This window comes from Aptenodytes forsteri, unplaced genomic scaffold (genome assembly GCF_000699145.1).
Source record: "Aptenodytes forsteri isolate BGI_AS27 unplaced genomic scaffold, ASM69914v1 Scaffold179, whole genome shotgun sequence".
Classification (NCBI taxonomy): Eukaryota; Metazoa; Chordata; class Aves; order Sphenisciformes; family Spheniscidae; genus Aptenodytes; species Aptenodytes forsteri.
In genome coordinates, this window is record NW_008795378.1 from 1,733,501 (window position 1) to 1,755,551 (window position 22,051).

Here is a 22,051-nt window from a genome sequence, read left to right on the forward strand (position 1 = left end):
GGGGCGGCCGCCGCAGCAGGTGGGTTCCTGGGCGAGGAGGGGCCGGGGCCCTGCAGAGAAGAACAGAAACCCGCCGGAGGGGAACCCCTCGGGGACGAGGGACGTGGAGGCGCTGACAGCCCTCGCCTGTTGGCAGAAGGGTGTCGAGGAAGGCGTGTGCGCCAGGACAGCGGACGGAAGTCCTCTCGCTGCCCGCAGGATGAGCGCTGTTCCAGCAGCGATATTAACGACGCCTCTGCTCCTCTGCCCAGGTCTTTGTACAGCAGACGAAAGGCCTAACCCGTGTACAGGTGATTTTGCATTATAATAATAATAATGGATTTGAGTGATTGCTTACACAGTATGACCCTGTTTTGAGTGCAGGTTTCCTCCTTTCTGCTTACCCAAGTGCAGCATCCAGTATATGAAGACAAGATACACATGGAAGGCTATTTTAAGTTGTACTGTAAAATGTATTCGGTTTCAGAGGATGAAATGTACTTGTACAGATGCATAGTGAAGCAGCCAGGTAGGCTTGTAACCGAGTTCAGTGGTAGCTAGCAGATACATCTTGAGTTGTACTGCCAAGTACTTCTGGTTGTTCCTCTTATCCTGCTTTTCAGGAGGCACCAACTCGAATGTTCACTAACTCTGGTGAACTAGTAATAAAATGTAGGTGTCTGTGTAAATACAAGTGAATCACTGTTAACAGAGATCCTAAGAGGCAATTCTTTTTTACAGCTGCCTTGGCTTCTCAGCTTTTCTCTACTGCTCCCGAGAATGCTGACACCATCCTGTTTCTTTAGGAAAGAGAGAAGAAAGCATGTACAACTTTGACTAGTATGTCTTGCTGACATACACAAAGCCATCCTGTGTTCATTTTCCTTAGGAATTAACACATGGCAAAGAGTTATCATAAGGAAACTTACGGAAGTCCAAGGGGAAAAACAGCTGTTCTGAGGTGTCTATCATCGTAGTACTTACATTGCTAAAGGATGAGCAAAAAAGCCCAATCAGCTAATGAAGTGTGTGTGCTTTGGATTGCCTCAGAGTTCCAGGATTTTAGCACCGAAAAAGGATGAGTCGGGTTGACGCTTTTTCTGCTTTCAGGATATTTCTGCAGTCTCAATTCCATATAGATTCTGTAAGCATAATGAACTGTGAGGCCATACTGTAACATCTCCTGTGTTTTGAATGATTTCTGTCCTATGTGGTTGTCTAATTTCTTCAAAATATGTAGGAGCTCTGAAACATCCATCCCCCTGCCCAGCTGGCCAGAAAGACCCCCGATGCTTTCTGAAGGAAAGGAACACAGTCAACTTTATTTCCTAAACCTTTCCTCAGGACAGTAGCTAGAAAAGTAACTTAGGTCTATGTTGACCTTTTAACTCTCAAGAATGTAATTCAAAGAACATAAAATTTAGGTACTTCTTGACAATTTAATGATGTGTTAGTGAAGCTATTTACTCTTAATTAAGGAGCCTGGAAAATTCAGATTCAAGCTTGGTAGTTGCTGTGATGGAGAATTAGCTAATTGGTAGAGGTACCCAGAAATAAATTTTTACAAACGTCTTTTTTTTTTTTTCTTTCCAGATATGAAGCACTGTGCTGTGTGATACTTATTTTGCTGGTTCTCACCATTGGAGGATGGCTGCCATACTCTGTGAAAATTGTTCTGGTCAGTACCCCTACACCCAGGTCAGCCAACCTCTTGAAATCAGCTGCATGTTGCTCCTGATTATGCTCGGAAAAGTGTTCCTTGATTTCTTCATGTTGCAAGTTAAGCAAAAAAAAGTGAAAGCTAGTTTTATGGGATACTTCTGTGTTTCACTGGCACTTCTCGATTTCATACTGCTGATGAGTATATCCTTCATTTTCTATTTTGAGGACTTTGCACTCTGGGGTGTGCGATTTACAAAGTACCACATTTGCCTGTTCACTCAGATAATTTCTCTTACCTACGGTATTTTGCATTACCCAGTGTATCTTGTGGCTGGTCTGGATTATTACATGACTATAGCCCAAACCTCTCAAATTCCTAAAAGAGGTCAAAGATTACTTTATGTATGTGCTGTGGTTGTTATATGGATTTCAGGGTTTTTTTGTATTCTGAAAGTTCCTGCTATCTGTGAAGAACTAGAAATTCAGAGCCGTTTTTCACCTTATCAGTGTCCTCTCTATGCCAGCGTGCAGAGCTACTCGGTCTCATGTGCCATGGTGCTGCTCATAGGCATGGCTGTCCTGGCTTGTCAGAAGGAGGTTACAACCATGCTGCTGTCTGTCAGGGTAGTTTCCTTTGCCAGTCAGCCTGTTCTGATGTTCTCCAATGTGTCTAACAACAACAGCACTTGCTTTAAGTGGCAGCTCCTGACCAGACTCCTCATCTGTTTTCTTGGCACATGGGCACCTTTTGTTCTTCTTCAAATTATCATTTTGTTTCTTGGTGCTCGGATTCCAGCCTACATGGAGATGAACGTCCCCTGGCTGTACTTCATCAACAGCTTTCTCATCGCAGTAGCATACTGGTGTCGACGTCACGATGTTGAATTGACAGAGGAGATGTGGTCTACAGATCCATTTGTCAGCTGGAAATTCTGCTTTATGCCATTTAACAATGAAAACACAGAGCCATCTGATAAACCAGGCAGAGTAATTGTAATCTGTTAATGAGCTGCTGACTGAAAAGACTGCAAATCAGTGCTGTGCGACACAAGTGTGTGCTCTGATGTTCTGTGACCGTGTCCTTACAGATAATACAAGGAAACGTCTCCAGAGCTACAACCCATGGAAAAAAGTCCATCATCCACCCATATTGTAATGAATATTGCACCAGAGTGTGCGACACTGCGCAACTTCCACACTGGGTTCCAGTGGGCAGTAAGCCCCTGCCAGTTCAGAGAATTTAACTTGAAAGTACGGGTTTAAGAAAAGACCACTACTTACAAAAAACAAGTTTTCAAGTTAAACCTTATGTTTAGTACTAGAATTTTACACTTGCTTTAAATTGGAATGATCTTGGGGTTTATAGTACAAAATGCAATAAAGTCATCTTCAAAGCTGGAGCCCTTTTATCAGTTATGTACATGTGTTAACCTACTGTCAAAGGTTCAAACAACTTCTGTGATTTTTTTGAAGTGTGTTTTCTTGTTAAATGTGACTTTTTGTCAGTTTAAGTTAAACAGACAACAACCCTTAACAAGAAATAAATTGTTTTAGTTAATGTAAAGCTACAACTCCTACAGAAATATAAACTTTGTTTACATAGTACAAAAATAGTACAAGATGTGCAACTTCCACAACTACAAGAAAGGTGGTGATGTTTCATTCTTTCTTTGCTACTTCTCATCTAATGTATATATTACAAATTAAATAGTTAGTGAGAGCAACAAGGTTAATTGCTATACATAAATACATGCCCAAGGTTAAAGAATGGCTTAAATTAAAATATAATTTATTTTGAAGCCAAAATTACTTTAAAATTAGTTAAATTTGAAGTGGGACTGCTTCAGCAAGAGAAGGAGTAGTCAGGCTGTAGCAAAAGTACTCAAAGTTTTCAAATTCTTACAGTTTTATGACAGTCTCGATTTAATTTTGTAGAAGAGAAAAAAAGATACACAACCAAAGCAGACAAATGGAAGTAGCATTTATTTCTGAAGCACTGAACTCACAATACAATGTTGTACTGAAATAGAAACTATGTAAGTAAATGATGCTGTAGGTTGGTTAATCATTCACCCAGACCCACAGGGAACAATGATATCACACCAGAATACTCATTAAGAAAAAATCTGCAGATAACAAAAGGTGCAATTACAAGCAAGTTTAAGCAGCATAGTATAAGGTGCTTTGTTTCAGCATTTGTATGATGAATTTACCCATTAACAGACAGGTTAAAGAAATTTCACTTCTACAGATCATAACAAATGAGAGAATCTAAAATTCATTCACATGCTAGTTGGCAATAGGAAAGTGCTTTTTAAAAAAATGATTCACAAAGATCGTATTTTTTACATAGTTCACTATGTGCTCTTCAACTGTAAAATTTAATTTTTGGGTTATAATTTAATGAGAGAATTAAAATTCATTCACATGCTAGTTGGCAATAGGAAAGTGCTTTTTAAAAAAATGATTCACAAAGATTTTTACATAGTTCACTATGTGCTCTTCAACTGTAAAATTAAAATTTTGGGTTATAATTTATTATATATCAACTATAGATATAGATTTAATTGCAGAATTTAATGCTATGTGGGCTAAAATTTCTTGTAAAAGAATATTCCAGTATATGATTCACAAAGATCGTATTTTTTACATAGTTCACTATGTGCTCTTCAACTGTAAAATTTAATTTTTGGGTTATAATTTATTATATATCAACTATAGATATAGATTTAATTGCAGAATTTAATGCTATGTGGGCTAAAATTTCTTGTAAAAGAATATTCCAGTATATCACTCCATAAGAATACACAATCACATCTCAATCATATATTAATCTTACATTTCTGCACTATATCAAAGACCAATCATCATTCTGATTTATTACTTCACCCCATATAGTGCTTCTTTCACCCACAGTCTGTGGTAAATTTCTTTAAGGTTTCAGTGATGTAACCAAAAGGACATGAGCATTTTTAAGAAGTAGAAAATAGTTTGGAGAAAATTTGTTAAAAAGGCCATTGAAAGGACAGTAAATGATCAAAACCGGAATTTTAAAACTAGTGCAATAAGAGGAGGCAATGCTTAGCAACACAGTTTGAAGAGTTTGGCACCACAAATTATTTCATCCTTTATGCTGGAAAAGGTATTTGGAGGAAATTCTATTTCCATGTTAAAAGTAGGAAAGCACGTACAATGTTAACTTGAAAAACAAATCTTAAGCAATCACTCCCTGCTCTCTCAAATTGTAATTGCTGTTATTTAGCGCTTGAGAACAGCATTTCTTCAGGTTTTATATAAACTGGACACCCACTGAAATGGGGTTGACAAACTTTACAAAACCTAATGCCATTTAAAAACCAGCAAATATCTCAAATATAGTAATGCACCAGGCATTTCAGAAGATCATGACGTAACTAATCCCTACAGACTCAGAAGGCAAGGGAAAATTCCTAATTTAAAATTCATTTAACACCAGATGAAGGCAAAGTTATTTTCAAGAACATGCGTTTCAGATGCTTCTGTTTCATGTGGTTAGTCTCACCCTTCTGATTCATTAACGTATACAGAACTGGAACTGCAAGACGTTGGGGTAAGGCTGCTGATGTATTTTATTTACCAGCGTGGTTCAGCTTCTCAACCTGTAATTAAAGTTTACACACCTCCATCTATCCTGATGTGGCAGAATTCCCATAGTTGCTGCAGTGCTTCTAAAGCCATTTTAAGTTTTTAACATTTTGTTTTTTACAGGGAAGCCACAACATGCAGCCAAAGCAAATATTAATGTACTGATGTTAAATCAGTGTATTACTATCAAATTCGTTCTTCCATGCTCTTTGGGGAAAAGTGCCAAAGAGCATCATCCTTTAGGCTGTCACTACACCCACCGAGTAGGTACTAGTGGCACTACAGGTCTTCACATGGCATCCAACTGTGGCATCTGCTAAGCAACTATTTTAAAATACATTAATAGTAGCTCTCTTTGTAAGCCCACTTTTATCCTTGACTTTTTATGGAGGGAGATACCAGTTGTGAAGTGATCTTTATCCTATTACCCTCCTGACGACTAAGTCTTCCTCTGCATTTTCTTTTATCTAGCGTTTCTGGGAAGTCCTAACACTGAACCTTGAGTCCAGCCATATAACCATAAACCATTACTGTGTAGAACAGGATTACAGTTTCACTGCCAGACGGAAAGAGGAGAGAAGCTATGCTAGGAAGGTGGTAATATCTGAAATAATAAGAACTACAGACAACCACTGCTGTTATCTCCTCTGTACGTTACTCCTTGCGCTGTGCCAGCAACTAATGGCCTTATACCATTCAAATACTTTACAGTCTTTAATTCTTATAGGATTATTTTATATTAATGGTAACAGCGGCTAAAGTGTTAACCCTTTATGAGAAACTTCGGTACTTTCCTCATATAAAGAATCCCTTAAAAATCAACATTGATTTTAATGAGATATTCTATGTGTTTTCAACTCTAAATAGAAGTATTTGGCACTCATTAATAAAACCCTTCATTCTTTACACTCATCTTTCCTGATCAGTACTGGTTTGCTAACACTGTAACACAAAGACTACTTAAAAAGGAAGTTGGGTGCGCAGACTATCTCATTGTTCTTTCAAGCATCGACTTTGCAAAAAGCTGCCAGAGGATGGCAACATCCTGGCTGCCGATACGCTGGCCAGGTAGCGGAGGACAACACGAGTCTTCCCACAGCTTGACCAGACTTCACCCACAAAGCAGATAGGCCTCATGAATCAATTATATTTGTGCTTCTAGCCTAATCCCATAATCAGCAAGGATACCCTGATTTAGTACCTATGAACAATTAAGCCTTTCAACAACCCTACGTAACAATACAGTGCTTTTTACGCACAATTAAAATGCTCCTTAAGTGTTATGTATTGCACTTAAACGATACTTATGATCACCATTCTATGAATGTACAATTGTGCTCAAATTCTAATTCTTTCTAGATGGAAAAAAATCTCTTCAGACCTCCTTTTTCTAGCTCCTTAACTGGATAATTCAGCAGGAAGCTAATACATGCTGGAAGTTTAAAATTTTTTAACTTGAAATCTGTTCATAACACTGACTCCCAGAACTGTGCTTTGGAAAAGTTAGATCAATGGCTACAAAAGCTAAACTATAGCTTACTACATACCTTCAATTACAAGCATATTCACGTCTTTGAATTTTGTTTTTTCCTTCCACTTAGCTATAAGAGATCAGCACATAATACGCACAGCCTTCAAGTGAATGAGCAGGTGTGTGTAAGTTTTAATGTAGAGGTTACACAAACCTACACAGCAGCTTAGGATGGGGGCCTTGAATACATGTGGAAGTGCTGACCATGAGACCCAGGGGACAAGTAGGACACAAAATGCTCCAGCCAACACAGCTGACACCCAACAGGGCAAAAAGCACATTTAGAAATCTATATGGAGAAGGAAATGGCACGTGACAGAGCTCCTCCGAAGTTACAAAGACCGTAAAAACAAATCAGCCTGACTCATATGGATTAGGGTAATGTGTGCTAACTGCTTTTGTATTCAGTCTATGTCCCAGGCTCTGACTGCAGGGTACAGGCTGTCCATCAGCTCAGACTACATTAGGGACAGCTTTTTGAAAAAGTAGACATAGCATCTACACAGCAGGCACTTATCTGTACACCGTAATTACCATCTCTTTTTCGAATGTCACTATTTGCAAAGCCATCCAGTGGATATAACTACATAGAACCGACAGGGTCCAAATAAAGTCTCATGACTAAAGGCAAATTCCTTTAAAATGGACTTAATTTAAGCTTAGCTTAAATGAACTAAGCATTACATGAGTTTAAATTTCTTTCTCCTCACAATATTTCCTGTCTGAAACTACAGCTCACTGTGCAAGTGACTTAAAAATTAATTCACTACGAGCAATTATTAACACCTTACATTGAAATTACGCATTTATAGCTCTGTCCATACCTGTTCCACTCAGCATTCAACAGAAACAGTATATTTAAAACAAAATACTTTAAAAATGTTAGTTTCTCTCCCTCTCTAATAAACTAATTTGGGTGAATGTTAAAAAAAAAGTATCCTAGATTGATTCTTTTGCAGAGTTATTATCTGCAGCCTAGAACAACTGATGAGTAAAAGTCTGGCTAGTGAGTGACAACTATATATCTAAATACATGCTAACAGGAAATCTCTGTACAATACTGGTAAGAAAATAACCCTGCAAGCTTTTATACACGTGCTTAATTTTAATATGAATAGTCTCAATACAATCAGAAGAACTACTTGTTATAAATTATGTAGATGTCTAATTATTTGCAAAACCAGGACTCACAGTACAGCTATCATTGAATTCTTTGATCACTTAGAGCTATACTTTCGTCAATGTGTAAGAAATTTCTTAAGCTATTGAGCTGTAAGCTTCCACATTAATACTGTGATACCAAAATGAGAGCAGTCATCTGAAATAGGCATTAGTTTTACCCGGTATGCCAGGGAGCAAGACACTACACCCAGCAAACTCTCACTACATAAACCTGCATTCGAGCTACAGTTAAGAAATGGTTTTATACCTAAACATTTCCTTACAGCTAAGATCGAGATAAAGCGATCCAAAAGCTATCGTAAACCCGCTCAAATACTTATTTTTATCCCATTTCTTTCCTCTTGCTGCCACATCTGCAGTTATGATGGACTCCATCTGTTCTATCCAAAGGGCTGGATTCCCACTTGTGATTTGTCCAAAAAGAAGTTAGGGGGAAAAAAACTGCTTTCACAGGAAAGAATGAGGAAATGGATGCTTGCAGAACATGAACCTTCTATTTGAGGTATCTCATTGACACAAATCTAGAAAAGGTTGTACCCTCCATCAAGAACTTCATTTCTGGAAAAAAAATACGATGTATTAATGGGTAAAGAATGGATTTACAATGCAGTCTGTTTAAAAACCCTTCAAACATTCTCTGGTGATCCAAGCCAACTGACAGTTTAACTAGACAAGATGGTTATTTTTCATTCTCTATACAAGCAAGGTGATAAAGTCTTATGAATGTGCCAAATGTGAGGCAATACGGGTTGGCTGGGAGAAGTTAGCAATTAATTTGCAATGCTTGTTTTTGAACAAGGAGCAACCTAGAGCTCCCAGAGAACTTTTGTCAGTGGAGGTGGCCGAGCTTCCTTGCTGGAGTTCTCTGTTTCGGCTGCAAAGCAGGGTTGCTGAGCGATATGAGCCAGATTAAACAGGGGAGTCTGCATACCCATTTTGACCATTCAGGTGCATTTCTTTAAAACCCCAAATAAACTCTGAAGCTGAGACAAGTGTAATAGTTATAATTCTATTGGAAGAAATCTTGACAGTCACATTCAGCCCAGTGCTCTGCAAGAGGGTTTTGCCCTGAGCTAATGCTGCAGTTTGCATTAAGGAATAGGGTAGGATGGAGACCAGCGGAGAAAAAGGAAGGGAAAAAGCCATCCAACATATCTCCCCCTTTTGAGCTAAGATCCTATGGTGTCCTGTATTCCTTTCTAAAGGAATTGAAACATTGCAGGGACTACCGTGAGATGTAGCCCACAACAGCAGCAGTCTGACTACAGAATACAAAACCCCAGGAAATAAAGATGATAAAAAGGATTTCTTGTAGACACATCCAGTGGGAGCAAGCGTTAAAAAACAGTCAATTAAAATCTGCAATACTTCCTCTTTTGCAAGAGGGTCTAGCTTAATTTGTGGGGAAAGCCATGGAAAATGGTAATATAAACCTGGGAAAACCTCACTGATCTAAACAGAAACAAGCGATTGGTATGCAAAATGGTTCCGGAGGAATATTACTCTAAGTATTATATTGCTTTTCTGAGTAAATTCAAAAACTCCTGAAGTAGACTTTAGTTGCACTTGGAAGTTTTCCAGCCTACTTTCATGTACAGGTGTGATTTTTTTTTTTTAAACTGATTTTATTGACACAGCTATGCTGGCAAACACTCCAATACATGTGCATTTCTATCAGTATAGGTTAGCATAGCTGTGTCTGCTTTTAAGTTCCTGCTTAATGCCAAAATCAGTGAAGGAGAAAAAACTTTCAATATGCATAAGGCCCACATTTTTAGCCGCTGCATTCATGAATATTTAAAGTATAACTCACTATCTGTGGCTCTCCCAAAACCACAGAAATGTAGTGTACCAGAAGAACCAGAACAGACGTGCATTAATCAGGTCTACTCTGAGCTCCTGGCATCTGTCAGTGATTATGTCTGAGAGTCGTATATAAACACTAGCTGTAGAAGTTCTCCTGAAAGCTAATAAAGCAAAATTAAAACAACCGTGAAATTCTCATGCATGTAACAACACTGTGATTAACTGCAGGTCTAAATAAGACTCATAACATAAGTCCACGTTTTCAAATATGCCTTAAGCCACTATCAAATCACATTTACTTATATCTACTTTTTACATTGCCAAAGAACAGTACAATCAGAAGACAGATTAGAAATTAGCCAGTGAAATTTTCGTATAAAAATAATAAAACTTTAAGACAAAAGCCAAAGGATAAATATCTAAGATATCTTTAGTCTTCAATTAGCTCATCAAAACAGAACGCATCCTTTAGAACTTATATTACAGATATGCTACACAGTGTATCTTACAGAAATGCTACAAATGGGAACCTACTGTCTCCACAATTTGAATATCTTTCAAATGAACGTTGCCAAACATTGAACCTTCAACTAAGAAGTTTATTTGACAACAGTAACTGAAGACAGAAAAAACAAATTAGAAAGTGCTTAGCAACTTCCCTCCAAAATAAACCCAGACATCAGTTAATTCTCTAAAGCCTTTGGTGCCATTTGGAAAAGGGGTCTCACCACATACTAGCACGTAACAGCAATGGGTTGTCCTAACTTGGAGCTTCAGTGGTTAATAAAAATACTAATAACATCTGCTATTAGTAAGCTCAAACAGTTGTAATTAAAAACAATGATTCTAATGTTGATCTCTGGAAGATAATGGTAGGAAGTCTGTTAATAGAAACAAAGCAATAGTCTAATTAAAGGAAAATGAAGCACAGATTTTTCTGTAATCCCAATTTACTCTTTAAGGTCATCAGTTAAATAATATACATATTAATCTACCTGTCATAAACCTTCCTTTCAGCCAGTGTATGCGCATTGACTCCTTTTGATCTAGGTCAGCAGTTCTCAAATTTTAGATCAGTTCCTCTTCTTTTCAGGAATACTTCAGGGTCGCCCTGAATATCTCCCCACACATCATATATTATGCATTAATTTGCATAAAATACAAAATACATTATTTGCAGACACATACACATATTTAATTCAAATATACACAACGACTCTATCAGCACACATACCCTTCTTTCCCTATACAAGAGCTTAGGGATCTAGATCTGTACATAAGGGGAGTGGAGCTGCAAAAGGGAGGGAACAGAAGGTACAAAATACATCCACAAACATCCGTACACAGGTGATGGGGAAACAAAGGCCGAGAAGGCGCTGCTGCCTCAGACCCCAAGCAGCTTCTGAGAGTGTCAGTAACTGGGGAAACATATATTTGTTCCACATAGAGTGCAAGAGAGGGAAGACAGAGGGAGACACTAAAATCCCACTGCCCAGGTCTGCAGCACCTAAGCCAAAACCTTCTGCCAGAGGGACAAAGCAGGGCCCCTAGAGATTTCTCCCAGAGTTGCCTAGCAGTGGCACTCCTGCCCACCTGCAGCTCCAGACTCCCTCACTGTGGCAGTAGTTGCTCCTACACCGAGCTCTGAAAGGACCTCATTGAGCAACTCACTGTGCTCCTTCCTCAGGCTACTGCAAGCCCAGCTCACGCTAGCCAGTGGACAAATAAAAGGTGCTTGGAAACTTCCAATGAGGCAATGGGAATGCACTACAGGGAAAGACAAGTTACAAGAGGTATCAAGAAAAAGAGCATCTGAGCTATGCTATCCCTTCTCTACCTCCAGTCTTTAAAGTACCCTTGTCTCAACATGAGCTAGTTCTGGCTGCAGTTTTCAGCCCCTCATGCCTAGGCATTTGGGAACCTGAACCCTGAGTGTTCTCACACCTTCTCAGGATCCACTCTGAACCCACATTTGAGAACTGCTGGTCTAGTTTAACTAGCAGCATGCGAAACTACAAACCTAGCAACTTAATGCCCTCTTAGTGCATAGCAGCATACAAAGAGTAAAGTAACATGTGCTTCAGTTACCTCTGGCAAGAGTGTCATGCCATTGCATTTCAGTAGCCTGATTATGAGGATTTTGATGAGACGTCTACATAGTTTATAGTATTTCCAGACTTCAAGAAAATACTACAGTGGCAGAGATGAGGGTAAGCCTACACAAGGAAAACTGGCTGCCAACCTACCCCTTACAAACAATTTGCTCAAGACTAAAAGAAACTCAGAGAGCTCAACTAAATGCATAGCATTTTACTGTTATTAGTGCTTCCACAGCGTCTGTGGACACTTCTGTTATTTCAGTCCAAAAACTGCTGTATGTGGGAAAAATCTTTCAGAATACAGCAACACAATTTAAATGGCGTTTAGACTGGGGTGGGTGCTGGGGTGTTAAACTTATAAGATAAAGTACATGTTGGGGAATATTTAACCTATCACCGCATATTTCATTTCATGTTTTTCCATGAACTCCCACTTCAACTCAAAGTATTACTCGGGCTTTACCATGAACCTATTAATTGTTTGAAACTACAGAGGACTACCTGGTATAATCAAAGGAACATTTTTAAGTCTTTACGTGGGGAAAACCCCATATATATAACAAAACGTTACAGTAACACTCATGCCACAGTGAAGATGTTGGCATATTACTGTTGATTCTGTCACTGAGAAACCGTTGCTTAAACCTTCATGTTCACCCCCTAGGATTCCTTCAATGAATTGATACGTGCACAGATTTTCAATGCAGGTCCAAGCTTAATATTCATTGCACTCATAAGGTGATCCTCCTTCAACAAGAGGAGAGCTTGTCCATCAATTTCTTGTGCTCTAAATTCATCCGCAATATCTTGACAACCTACAAGGCAACAGAAAAAAAAAAAAAATAACGGGGTAAGAAATGTGCATTCTTAGATGCAATGACTCTGTCCATGCTAGAGCTTTTCAGCTACACAATTTCCAATGCTTGTCCCCTTAGCCTGTGGAACCTAAGGTATATGCCAGAGTTCAATATTACGATGGCAACTTCCAAGATAATCTGACAGTAATTTTTACTACAGCCTCTAATTACACTGTAACTGTTGGAGAATTACTCATTGGAAATTTCAAGTCCTAGCAAAGACAGCTTTCTCATTTCATTAAGAGGAACAATCGCCATGATCTCACAATTGGAAGAGACTGGCAAAATACCACTGAAATAGCAATCAAGTAAGAACATAATTCAAGTGGGTTCTTTCCATCAATAAAAATATATGTGTATTCTACTGCTATGTACCACTCAATAAGAAAATTCACTTAACACCTTTTGGAAATTGTAGCTAATTCCATCTGTTACCACCACTGGGTTAAGTAAGCAGAATTTTGATTTATGGGCTTTAGCATAACTGTCTCATGAAGACATTTATCATCAGTTACCTGAGTGAATATTCTATGCACAGCAGTAAGTCACTTCACAAGTGCAACTTTAAACTAGTTGGATTTTTTTTTTTTTTAATGATAAACTCTTCAGTATCCTATTCAGTATCCATGAAATAACATGGTCTCAGGTTACTGAGGCCTACAACATAAGAAAGGGACTCTTCGTGGGTTAGCCTGTCCCAAGTAACTGAAGGCTCCTTTCCACTGAAGAACACTGTGGAAACAAAAGGTTCCTCAAAAGATGTTATGGACATCTGTTAAGCAGAAACAGTCAGTTATGCTGGCTGTATAGCAGCTCTGTTATATGGACAAATGCCTTCTAACAATGTGAATAATAGCACTCGTTGTCAGTTGTTTATTTGAAACTTCTTTCCCCATAACCATGTTTTTCCTGTTTTTAATATGTTTGTGTTCTGAATCCAGTGGTCTCTCTCTCTCTCAGAGCCTTTCAGGTAGATTTTAATTTGTATTCCACCTTCCATTCCTGATTTTAATTATTCCTTGGTTAAGCCTATTTTTTGGCACTTTTATATTTTCTCCTTTTCTAAAGGGATACTATTACAGAGGTATGAGAATACTCTGAAGAACTCCTTTTCCACCCCAGATGAGAGCAATTGACTAATTTCATGTCCTCTTGTGTGTTCAGATTTAAATTCTATAAAGAACAGATAGTCTAATTTCCTGATGGATTTACAAATGTGTAAGAAATAGAAAGGAATCATGTAAGGAAGTATCGACATCCAAACCTTAATTCATTTGGATTATTACTGTGTAGTGGTCGTAACATTCAAGGTCGGAAAAGGTTAGCTTTTCACAAAGAATAAAGCCTGATTTTTTTCTTAATGATTTGTTAAACAGACCTCATGTAACCATTAGCTGCCACTTTATTAAGGAAAGGAAAAGACTAAAAGATAATTTGAAAAGAGAAAGGCCGTCTCGTGGAATTTTATTGCAGCCTCTGGTTTCAGGCTAAACCCCTGTAGTTTCAGTTACAACTCTATAAACTACAATCCCAAAAGTATAACAGTTACTCTGTAGCAGCTGGATAACTTTTAATCAAGACTAAGGACTACTTTGCATAGCATTTAAAATGAAGCAGCTTTAATACATGATAAATGCCCAGTTCTTGGGCATTATTTATTGTAACAAGAAACTAGAGTGGTATCTTTTGGAGGAAAAAAAACCCAACAAATTAGTTTGTCACAAACAGTATTTATACAGCCACTAAAGCCATTAAAATGTTTTATGGCTTGCATGTATTCCATAACATTCACTTTTAATATTTCTGGTACAGTGATGCACTAGTGCAGCCCAGCTGTACCACAATCAGTAAGAGAACATTCTTCAGGAGCCCAGAGTTGTCACAGAGCTCCTGGAATGGTGCTGCCAATTCCAGCTACAAAGTGAAGATAATGCTGCTGGAAACACGAAGAGAAAATCTTAAGATAACTGACCATTCTCAGGAGGATTTAACAGCTCTAACATCATCATAAAGGTTCTTATTTATGTGTTGACAACAGACAAAATGTCTATAAGTACTAAAAGTAAGTATTTCTGTGAAAGGTATCACTGTACATCTGACTTGAGACCTGAACATGGTGATTGTCAGACCACAGCATTTACAAAGAATCTGAGAGATCAAGAGAAGTTTTTGCATTTAGGAACAAAAGTTGCCCTATTAAAATAGATAATTGGTTGTTGTTGCAGGCTTTTTTCTTTAAGCAGGACATGAAGCATTTCCATGACACTTTTCCTGAAATACCTTTTCTCAAAGTCATTTTGGAAAAGCAAAGGATGGAAGTTGAATGTATTTCAGTTCCCTCATCCAAGAACATTTGGGTATTCTTAAGCACTTTCGCAATTGGTTGTTGTGCAATTATTGACTTATTAATGTTGACTTAGCTAAAAAAAAGAATGGGAAGCGGGTGAAAGACCATTAATCTTGCAACTGAAGAAAGAAAGGAGGAACAACTCTGCTGGGGCTTAAACCGCTGCTGTCTCTTCCCCCCAGAAGAAATAAGTAACAGTAGAAGTGTCCTACAATCTTAATTTCTCCAAAAGACTCCAGAGGAATTCAGGAAAAGCCTGACAAGGACACTTGACTCCGCAGTTAGATCTCAGCTATAGACTCTATGCAGAAAGCTGTAAATCAAAACAGATGTCCCTGATGTTTATGAAAAGCTGACAAATCACCGCCTCCTACAACATGGCAGATGGTCTGTATGGACTGCACCAAGTATCTATTGCAAAATAGCATAATGAAAGTCAATTATATTATTTCTTGTATTATTCAACTCTGACAGCATATGAAAAAATATTTTTTCAAGAGTGGCTTGAGAATATGTTGACCAGAATAAACCCCAAAATTGCCAAAAAATATGAACGTAGCTATGTAACAATAAAAATTCTGGCAGGTTGTGAATACAATTTTAAATACCTATTGAACTTTTTTAAAAAAGTATTTGAGAAACTAGGCCTTAATATGGATGGGAATGAGTAATTATAATAAATTTTCATGAAATGCAGAAAAATACAAAGTTTGTTTAAAATCAAAGATTACCTTGTTTACAGAATACAAAACCCCCCAGATCAAGCAGCTGGTGAAATATTCTACAAGTAATGGTTTCAAAACAGAAACCACATTTTAAGAATAATATTTTTGTTTTCGTACTTGCAAGTGAATTGTGTTTATGTGGTACTTTAAGTTTGCTAGGACAGGAACTATTGTTTATTCTTTTGCAGAACCTAGGATCAGGAAGTTATTGAATTCACTAGAGCCTCAAATCTATAACAATAGTAACTCAAAACAGGAGTGATATAGTCATACTCCAGTAACACAGCTAAAGCACAGAAACATGAATGACTATGTCTTAAACCTAAGGAGCTTTGCTTGTTTTTACAGACATCGCTGCAGGTTCCCAGAAGCAGATAATGTAACTTAATTGCAATTTATAAACCATCAGAAGAAAGGTACTTCAAGGATGACTTTTGCTGATTTAAGACATCCCTTACTCAATTCTTTGCCTGACCTACTTCATAAAAAATTAACTGTCAAAACCCATGTGTATGACTTAGCAATGAAGATACATTCCTTACAGGTTATTAGCCTAATGGGATACACAGAAAAACGGTTTAGCATTTCTAAACTAGAAAATTAGGAACAAACTTAACCTGGGTTTCAATGTTTTGACATGTGAGTTACATGGGTAAGCAACAAAAATTCTTGTATGACTGCTATTATGGAGACCTGCCTTGTTACCTGAAAGGATTACAGTATCTGATCAGACAGAATGGCATCCTTGGGAAAGAGGGGGGAGTGGAACTTTAAAGCTTATGATAGTTAGGAAATGATAAATAATTGTCAAATAACCTGAAGCTGATATAAAGGTAACTGTGAAAATTGAGCTAAAGAAAAGGTTTGGAAATAAGGAGAAACAAGATTATTTTTTTCCGATAACAGGCTGTGTCTGTCTATATGCAGAAGTTATCTTCACTTCAGTTACCGAGCAAAGCTACGCAAAACAAAGTTTAGCTTTATAGAAGAAACTAGCTTATTCTTTTTTAATGACTTATATCAGTACAGGTCTTTCAAATTTTTTAGTTGTATAAAGGGAAAGAACTCCCTTCTTGCTTCTTCTACTGAATAAGCAGCAAGTAAGGAGGGAAGAGAAGAAAAATGTAAAAGGGAAGTGTGTCTGATCTCTCTACTGACCTCTTGAGAGAAGTCAGACTGAAGGGAGGAACAGCTCTAATCTCCATCAGCTGGGATGCAACAGCAGAAGTGGGACTAGTTCTATCAACATGGGATTTGTGCTGAAGGAACAAGCAAGAGGAAACAAATCACATTCCAGTTTCTATCACCAACTAATGACTATGCTAGTGCTGTAACCACACCAACTCATCACACCAATGCTAAAAAGCAAGGAGCTGTACTGTTAAAAAAAATGGAACAAGTTATTGCACATACCAGGCAAAGAATGTATGAAGGCCCAAACTTCATCAACAGTCCATACTGATGGGTCAGCTTGCACCACTGGTAACAAGTCAATGCTCTCTGGCATTTTCCTAATTCTTAGTTCCCTAAGTTCACGTTCTCTCTCTCTTTCACTCTGTCTTCGCAGACGGGTGGTCATGGCAGCTGGAACAGCATCTTCATGAGAAGCCATATCTTCTTCTGCAGATGGATAAGTAATTGGAAGCTGGAAAACGTAGTACAAATACACTACAGTATTACATTTTTTTGGTAATTCCCAAAACAATGCCATAGTTTTAAGCAAATACTCCACAGACCTGTCTAAGAAAAGGATCTCGTGACGCCCCATCAGGGCCACTCGGTCGACGCCCGCGTCGCCCAAGACTTTGGCTATCCGATTTCCGATTCCAGCGACTGGTCTTGTCTGATGTAAACAGCCCAAATTTCTTAGTGCAACTAAGGCTGTGCCTAAAGAAGTAAGATATATTCAGTAATGCATTAATAGTTTTTTGGACTGCATTCAATCAAGTAACAATAAAATTACATTGTTGTCTACAGAAATGCTGCCTAATCAAAGACAACAACAGGTGTCACAAAAATGTAAGAGAAAGGTATCTCAAAGGCCATTTACTCAAACCCCTTGTCTTGGTGCAAGATCAAATACACCTCAATCATCCCTGGAAGATGTTTGTCTTTCCCATTCTTAAAAATTTTCCATGATAGAAATACCTTTGCATTTTATCACATAGTCCAATCCTGCTTCTCTAAAATGTCCACTAAAAGCCTGAAGTCACGTTACATCTTTTACTTCCATTTTCTCTACCTAGCTGATACCCAGTCAAAGGCGGATGGAGGCAAAAGGGCCAAATCCCTTCTTAAGATTATTTTGCTGGTAGTGTCCCAACAAGTACCAAATCAAACATATACATTCCCACTACTTAAAATGGAAATGTCTCACACTGGGGATTAAAAAAGCAGCAGACATACGAGAAAGGTGGTCTCAAGGCACGCTGATGCAAAAAAAGAACTAAGTGGTGATTAGAAATGGGAAACTATTCCCGATTTCTACAACATCTGGGTTTAAATATAATTTTTCCAGCTGTAATGATGGAAGATTTTACATTCAGACGTTGACTATGAATTCTTCCTCTCTTAACCAAAACAAAATAAAAGCAGCATACTAAACCCAAAGAGAAACAGAAAATAGCCATTTTCCTCTGCTGACCATGTAGAAGCAAATGGCATCACTTATTATTTTCAAGAAAGGAGAAGCTTTAGAAAACACTAAATTATTTATGTTTATGAATATTTCTATTTTACTCTATGCAAATAAATAAATTTTACACTGTTACTAAAAGTATTTAAGAAAGTTTTTTGTCTATGCAGCATTTCAATTACGCCAAGATAAATTCAGTAGTTTTTTTCCCTAGCATCACACAAAACTGTAAGAAAGCCCACCTAGCCCAGCATTCTTTCTCTGACATCCCCCAACATCAAGGGGAAGATAATACGAATATGAGAAATATGTAATGATTTGTGGCCCATGAACCTCTGCACCAATTTCCAAACACTTAGTAACCCCTAATGGATTTCTCTTCCATGATACCTGTTGCCTTCCTATAAGCCCAACAGCATTCACAGCACCCTCTGGAAAGAGGTCCACAATTTTACTGTAATTCCCTTTGTCTATCTTCTTGAAATATATTATAATCTACCATAGTCCTTTGTACACATATACTCTGCAAATTCGTGTAGAAGGCAGTCATGTTTTACTGTTTCTTTATTTTTCAACATCGGATACTATTTGGATGCTATTCCATTAACCAGATAATGATAAGCAATAACTAGACACAGTACCTTTTGGCACAGGATGTGGAGCAGAATCTTTTTGACCGTAGAAACTTATTAGCATATCCCATTTTTCCACAAAATTCACACTTCAGAAGATCATTTTCAATTTCATCCAGTCCCTCTAAAGAAAGAAGCAAGGCATAAAGAAGTCATTGGATGCTACCATTAACCAGATAATGATAAGCAATAACTAGACACAGTACCTTTTGGCACAGGATGTGGAGCAGAATCTTTTTGACCGTAGAAACTTATTAGCATATCCCATTTTTCCACAAAATTCACACTTCAGAAGATCATTTTCAATTTCATCCAGTCCCTCTAAAGAAAGAAGCAAGGCATAAAGAAGTCAGTTTCAATGACAAAATTATGTTCAAATTTCCCATCTCAAGCAGGCAGGTAGAAGATTTTCAAATACCTAACACATTTCACTAAATACTTTGATTAACAGAAAATTACGCAAACCTAAGCAAGTCATAGATTTCACACTCTATAGAAAAGATCTTGAGCAAACTGAACCTTAATGAACCTTCAATTAAGTTATTCCATGAACATAATCAGCTTTTTTTGTTAAATTTCAAGCCATCCATGAGCAAGTATGCCCTCAAACATAGCAAACAATTAAAAAGAAGTGTTACAGTCCTCATGAATTGCTTATAAAGAGTTCATTAAGAGAACCAGCCATTCCACGGTCTAAATTCAAGCTCTCCTGTAATGACATAATGTCATTTAGCCTTCTAAAATGCTTCCTTTGAATAAGCAAGTGCTACAACCAAAGGGACTTGTGAAAGCAAGTAAAACACTGAATCTTATCTACGAAAAAGATAAGCTGCATATAAGAGAAAAAAGGATTATAGCATCTACTGATTTACAGTCTACTGTTATAGAATATTTTTGTGTTATTGGTGAGATGAGGAGGCACTTTTCCTGCTCCTTGTGAAGAACTCAAACACCAGCTGAGAGAAGCATCAGTGAAAGAAAAAGTAGAAAAGCCCAAAAGAAGGCAGTACAAGGCAACAAGGCAGCATACACATCACATGCTGAATGTCTATGCTCTCTTCTGCTGGAAGTGTATTTCATGTATATAGCATGGTTTGTACATAGTTTAGAATAATGCCACCATATCTGAAAACCAACTTGACTTCTGGCATGGAAAAAACCCAACCCTCATCCCCAAGCACCATCTGTGAAATGCATGATAAGGACTGAAGGAGTGAAACTGGCACAAACCGAAATGTAACATTTTGTGCTCATTCAGGTTCGGAACTGCATGCCACATGGCTGCAATCATGGACAAAATACATTGTTCAAAAATTCAGTGGTCTAAACAAACACACATTTCTCCCACATTTCTAATACACTTGAGTCACTGTTTCATATACTTTGCCTCTTGCTATTCACCTACCGCTTTCGTACTTATAATTTTACATAATCAGTTGCAAAAATTGCAAACTAGCTTTTTGTTCTAAACTCTGTTAAGCTCTGATGCCAGCTAATGCAAATGCAGGTATCGAAGTTTAATTGAAAGATTTTAACTATGAATTTGTAAGAGTCTGTTATAGCGATGTTAACTCACTAAACTGCTTGCTAACGCTAACTATCATACTGACAAGGTAACAAAAAAACACTAGGTGCAGCAAAGAGCTGAAAATACTTAAAAGGGTATTTGAATAACGTATCTGACGTATCAGGACTCAAAGACATAACTGAAGTCAACAAATCCTCCGGCAGTGTCAGACTGAAAATTACCATGTTGCAAGTCTCCAACTTACTAAGTTGATCACACAGGAAGTAAAAACTGGAAATTGGAAACATACCAAATTTGACCAGCCTTGCAACTTAAGTTAAATACCAGAGATGCATCCTTCAAATAAATCACTCACTCTCTAAAAAGCAAAAAACCCTCACTCCCAATCCAGGTCATGCTATGTGGAAAAAGGTGACAACAAAGTGAAGAGAAAATTGATGCTAAGAGCCTTTTCTTTTGCATATTAAGTGTTTCTACCATACATGCAATCATACCCTGGTTTAGTATCGGAAAATCTCTTTTGCTCAACTTCTGCATATGTGGATATGTCTCAATGCTGTATGTTTCCTACTAGCTCATCTAATCAGTAGTTGCAAATTGTGTACATAAACCTAACACCAGCTGTCAGGAACAATAACTAAAAACAAAAACATGAATGTTTGAATAATTCCATAAAACAACAGACAAGCTGTTTGACATCTGAGAAACAACATAGTGTTAATACTGAAAAGTTCTTAGGGAATACTATTGAAAAGAAAACTGAATTAAGATCTACTGTAACAAATTAAGGACAAAATAACTATTGTAAACAGAGCTTCAAATATTCTAGAAGATACACCAGACAGCAAAAACTTTCTTTTGTTTGAAATATATTGGGTGAAACAAGGTATTAGAAGAAAAAAGCTGTACTCTTGATCAAGAAGGCAATATTTATTTAGTAGCAATTTACTAAGCACAGTCATGAGCCAAGAGATTTACAAGTCTCATTTTATGTGTAGAAAAGTAGTGTAACTCCATTGAGCTGTAAAATAACCAAAAAATGTCAAACAAGTCATACAATTTACCAGATGACTCTTTTTTTAAAGCCTCTTGTGCTTGATGCTTTCATGTCACTGGACTTCCCTCTCAAAGAACTGGTTAAATGGAAGCCCTCACTGGGAGACAATACCAAAAAATAACAGCAATTTTAAATTAAATGAAACAAAGGTTTAGAAAACTTCCAGTCACACTGCAACCCTTCACTATTAATATGCCAGATGCTTGCCTTCTAAAATTTAGTCTGCCACGCCTATGTGAAGGTTTGTGAAGAATAAGGTGCGGGCCTCAAGTTATTTTAGAGTATTGTGTAATATATTTAAAAAATGGACTCTAAAAATTGTTTCTTCATTTTTCTATGTAGACAATTACAACATGATCAAAAGAAAGTTACAGTTACAAAGCAAAG

General features: G+C 37.6%; 2 protein-coding genes across 2 annotated transcripts in view; one reads left to right on the forward strand and one right to left on the reverse strand.

The window, feature by feature from the left end:
• The first annotated feature begins 1,626 nt into the window (after positions 1-1,626).
• On the forward strand, positions 1,627-2,837 carry GPR160 (G protein-coupled receptor 160). Its single transcript, XM_009280547.1, has one exon. The coding sequence runs from the start codon at positions 1,627-1,629 to the stop codon at positions 2,644-2,646; it is 1,020 nt and encodes a 339-aa protein (XP_009278822.1). The 3' UTR covers positions 2,647-2,837.
• Positions 2,838-4,271: 1,434 nt separating this feature from the next.
• The window catches only part of PHC3 (polyhomeotic homolog 3), a 35,235-nt gene continuing 17,455 nt past the window's right edge, over positions 4,272-22,051 (reverse strand). The window contains 4 exon segments of the mRNA XM_009280548.2: positions 4,272-12,698; positions 17,226-17,457; positions 17,549-17,699; positions 19,286-19,400. Of these exon segments, the coding sequence (XP_009278823.1) occupies positions 12,544-12,698; positions 17,226-17,457; positions 17,549-17,699; positions 19,286-19,400 (653 nt within the window). The 3' untranslated portion in view covers positions 4,272-12,543.

Coding starts and splice junctions, on each gene's coding strand:
- GPR160 (XM_009280547.1), top strand. CDS start 1,627: ATGGCTGCCATACTCTGTGAAAATTGTTCTGGTCAGTACCCCTACACC.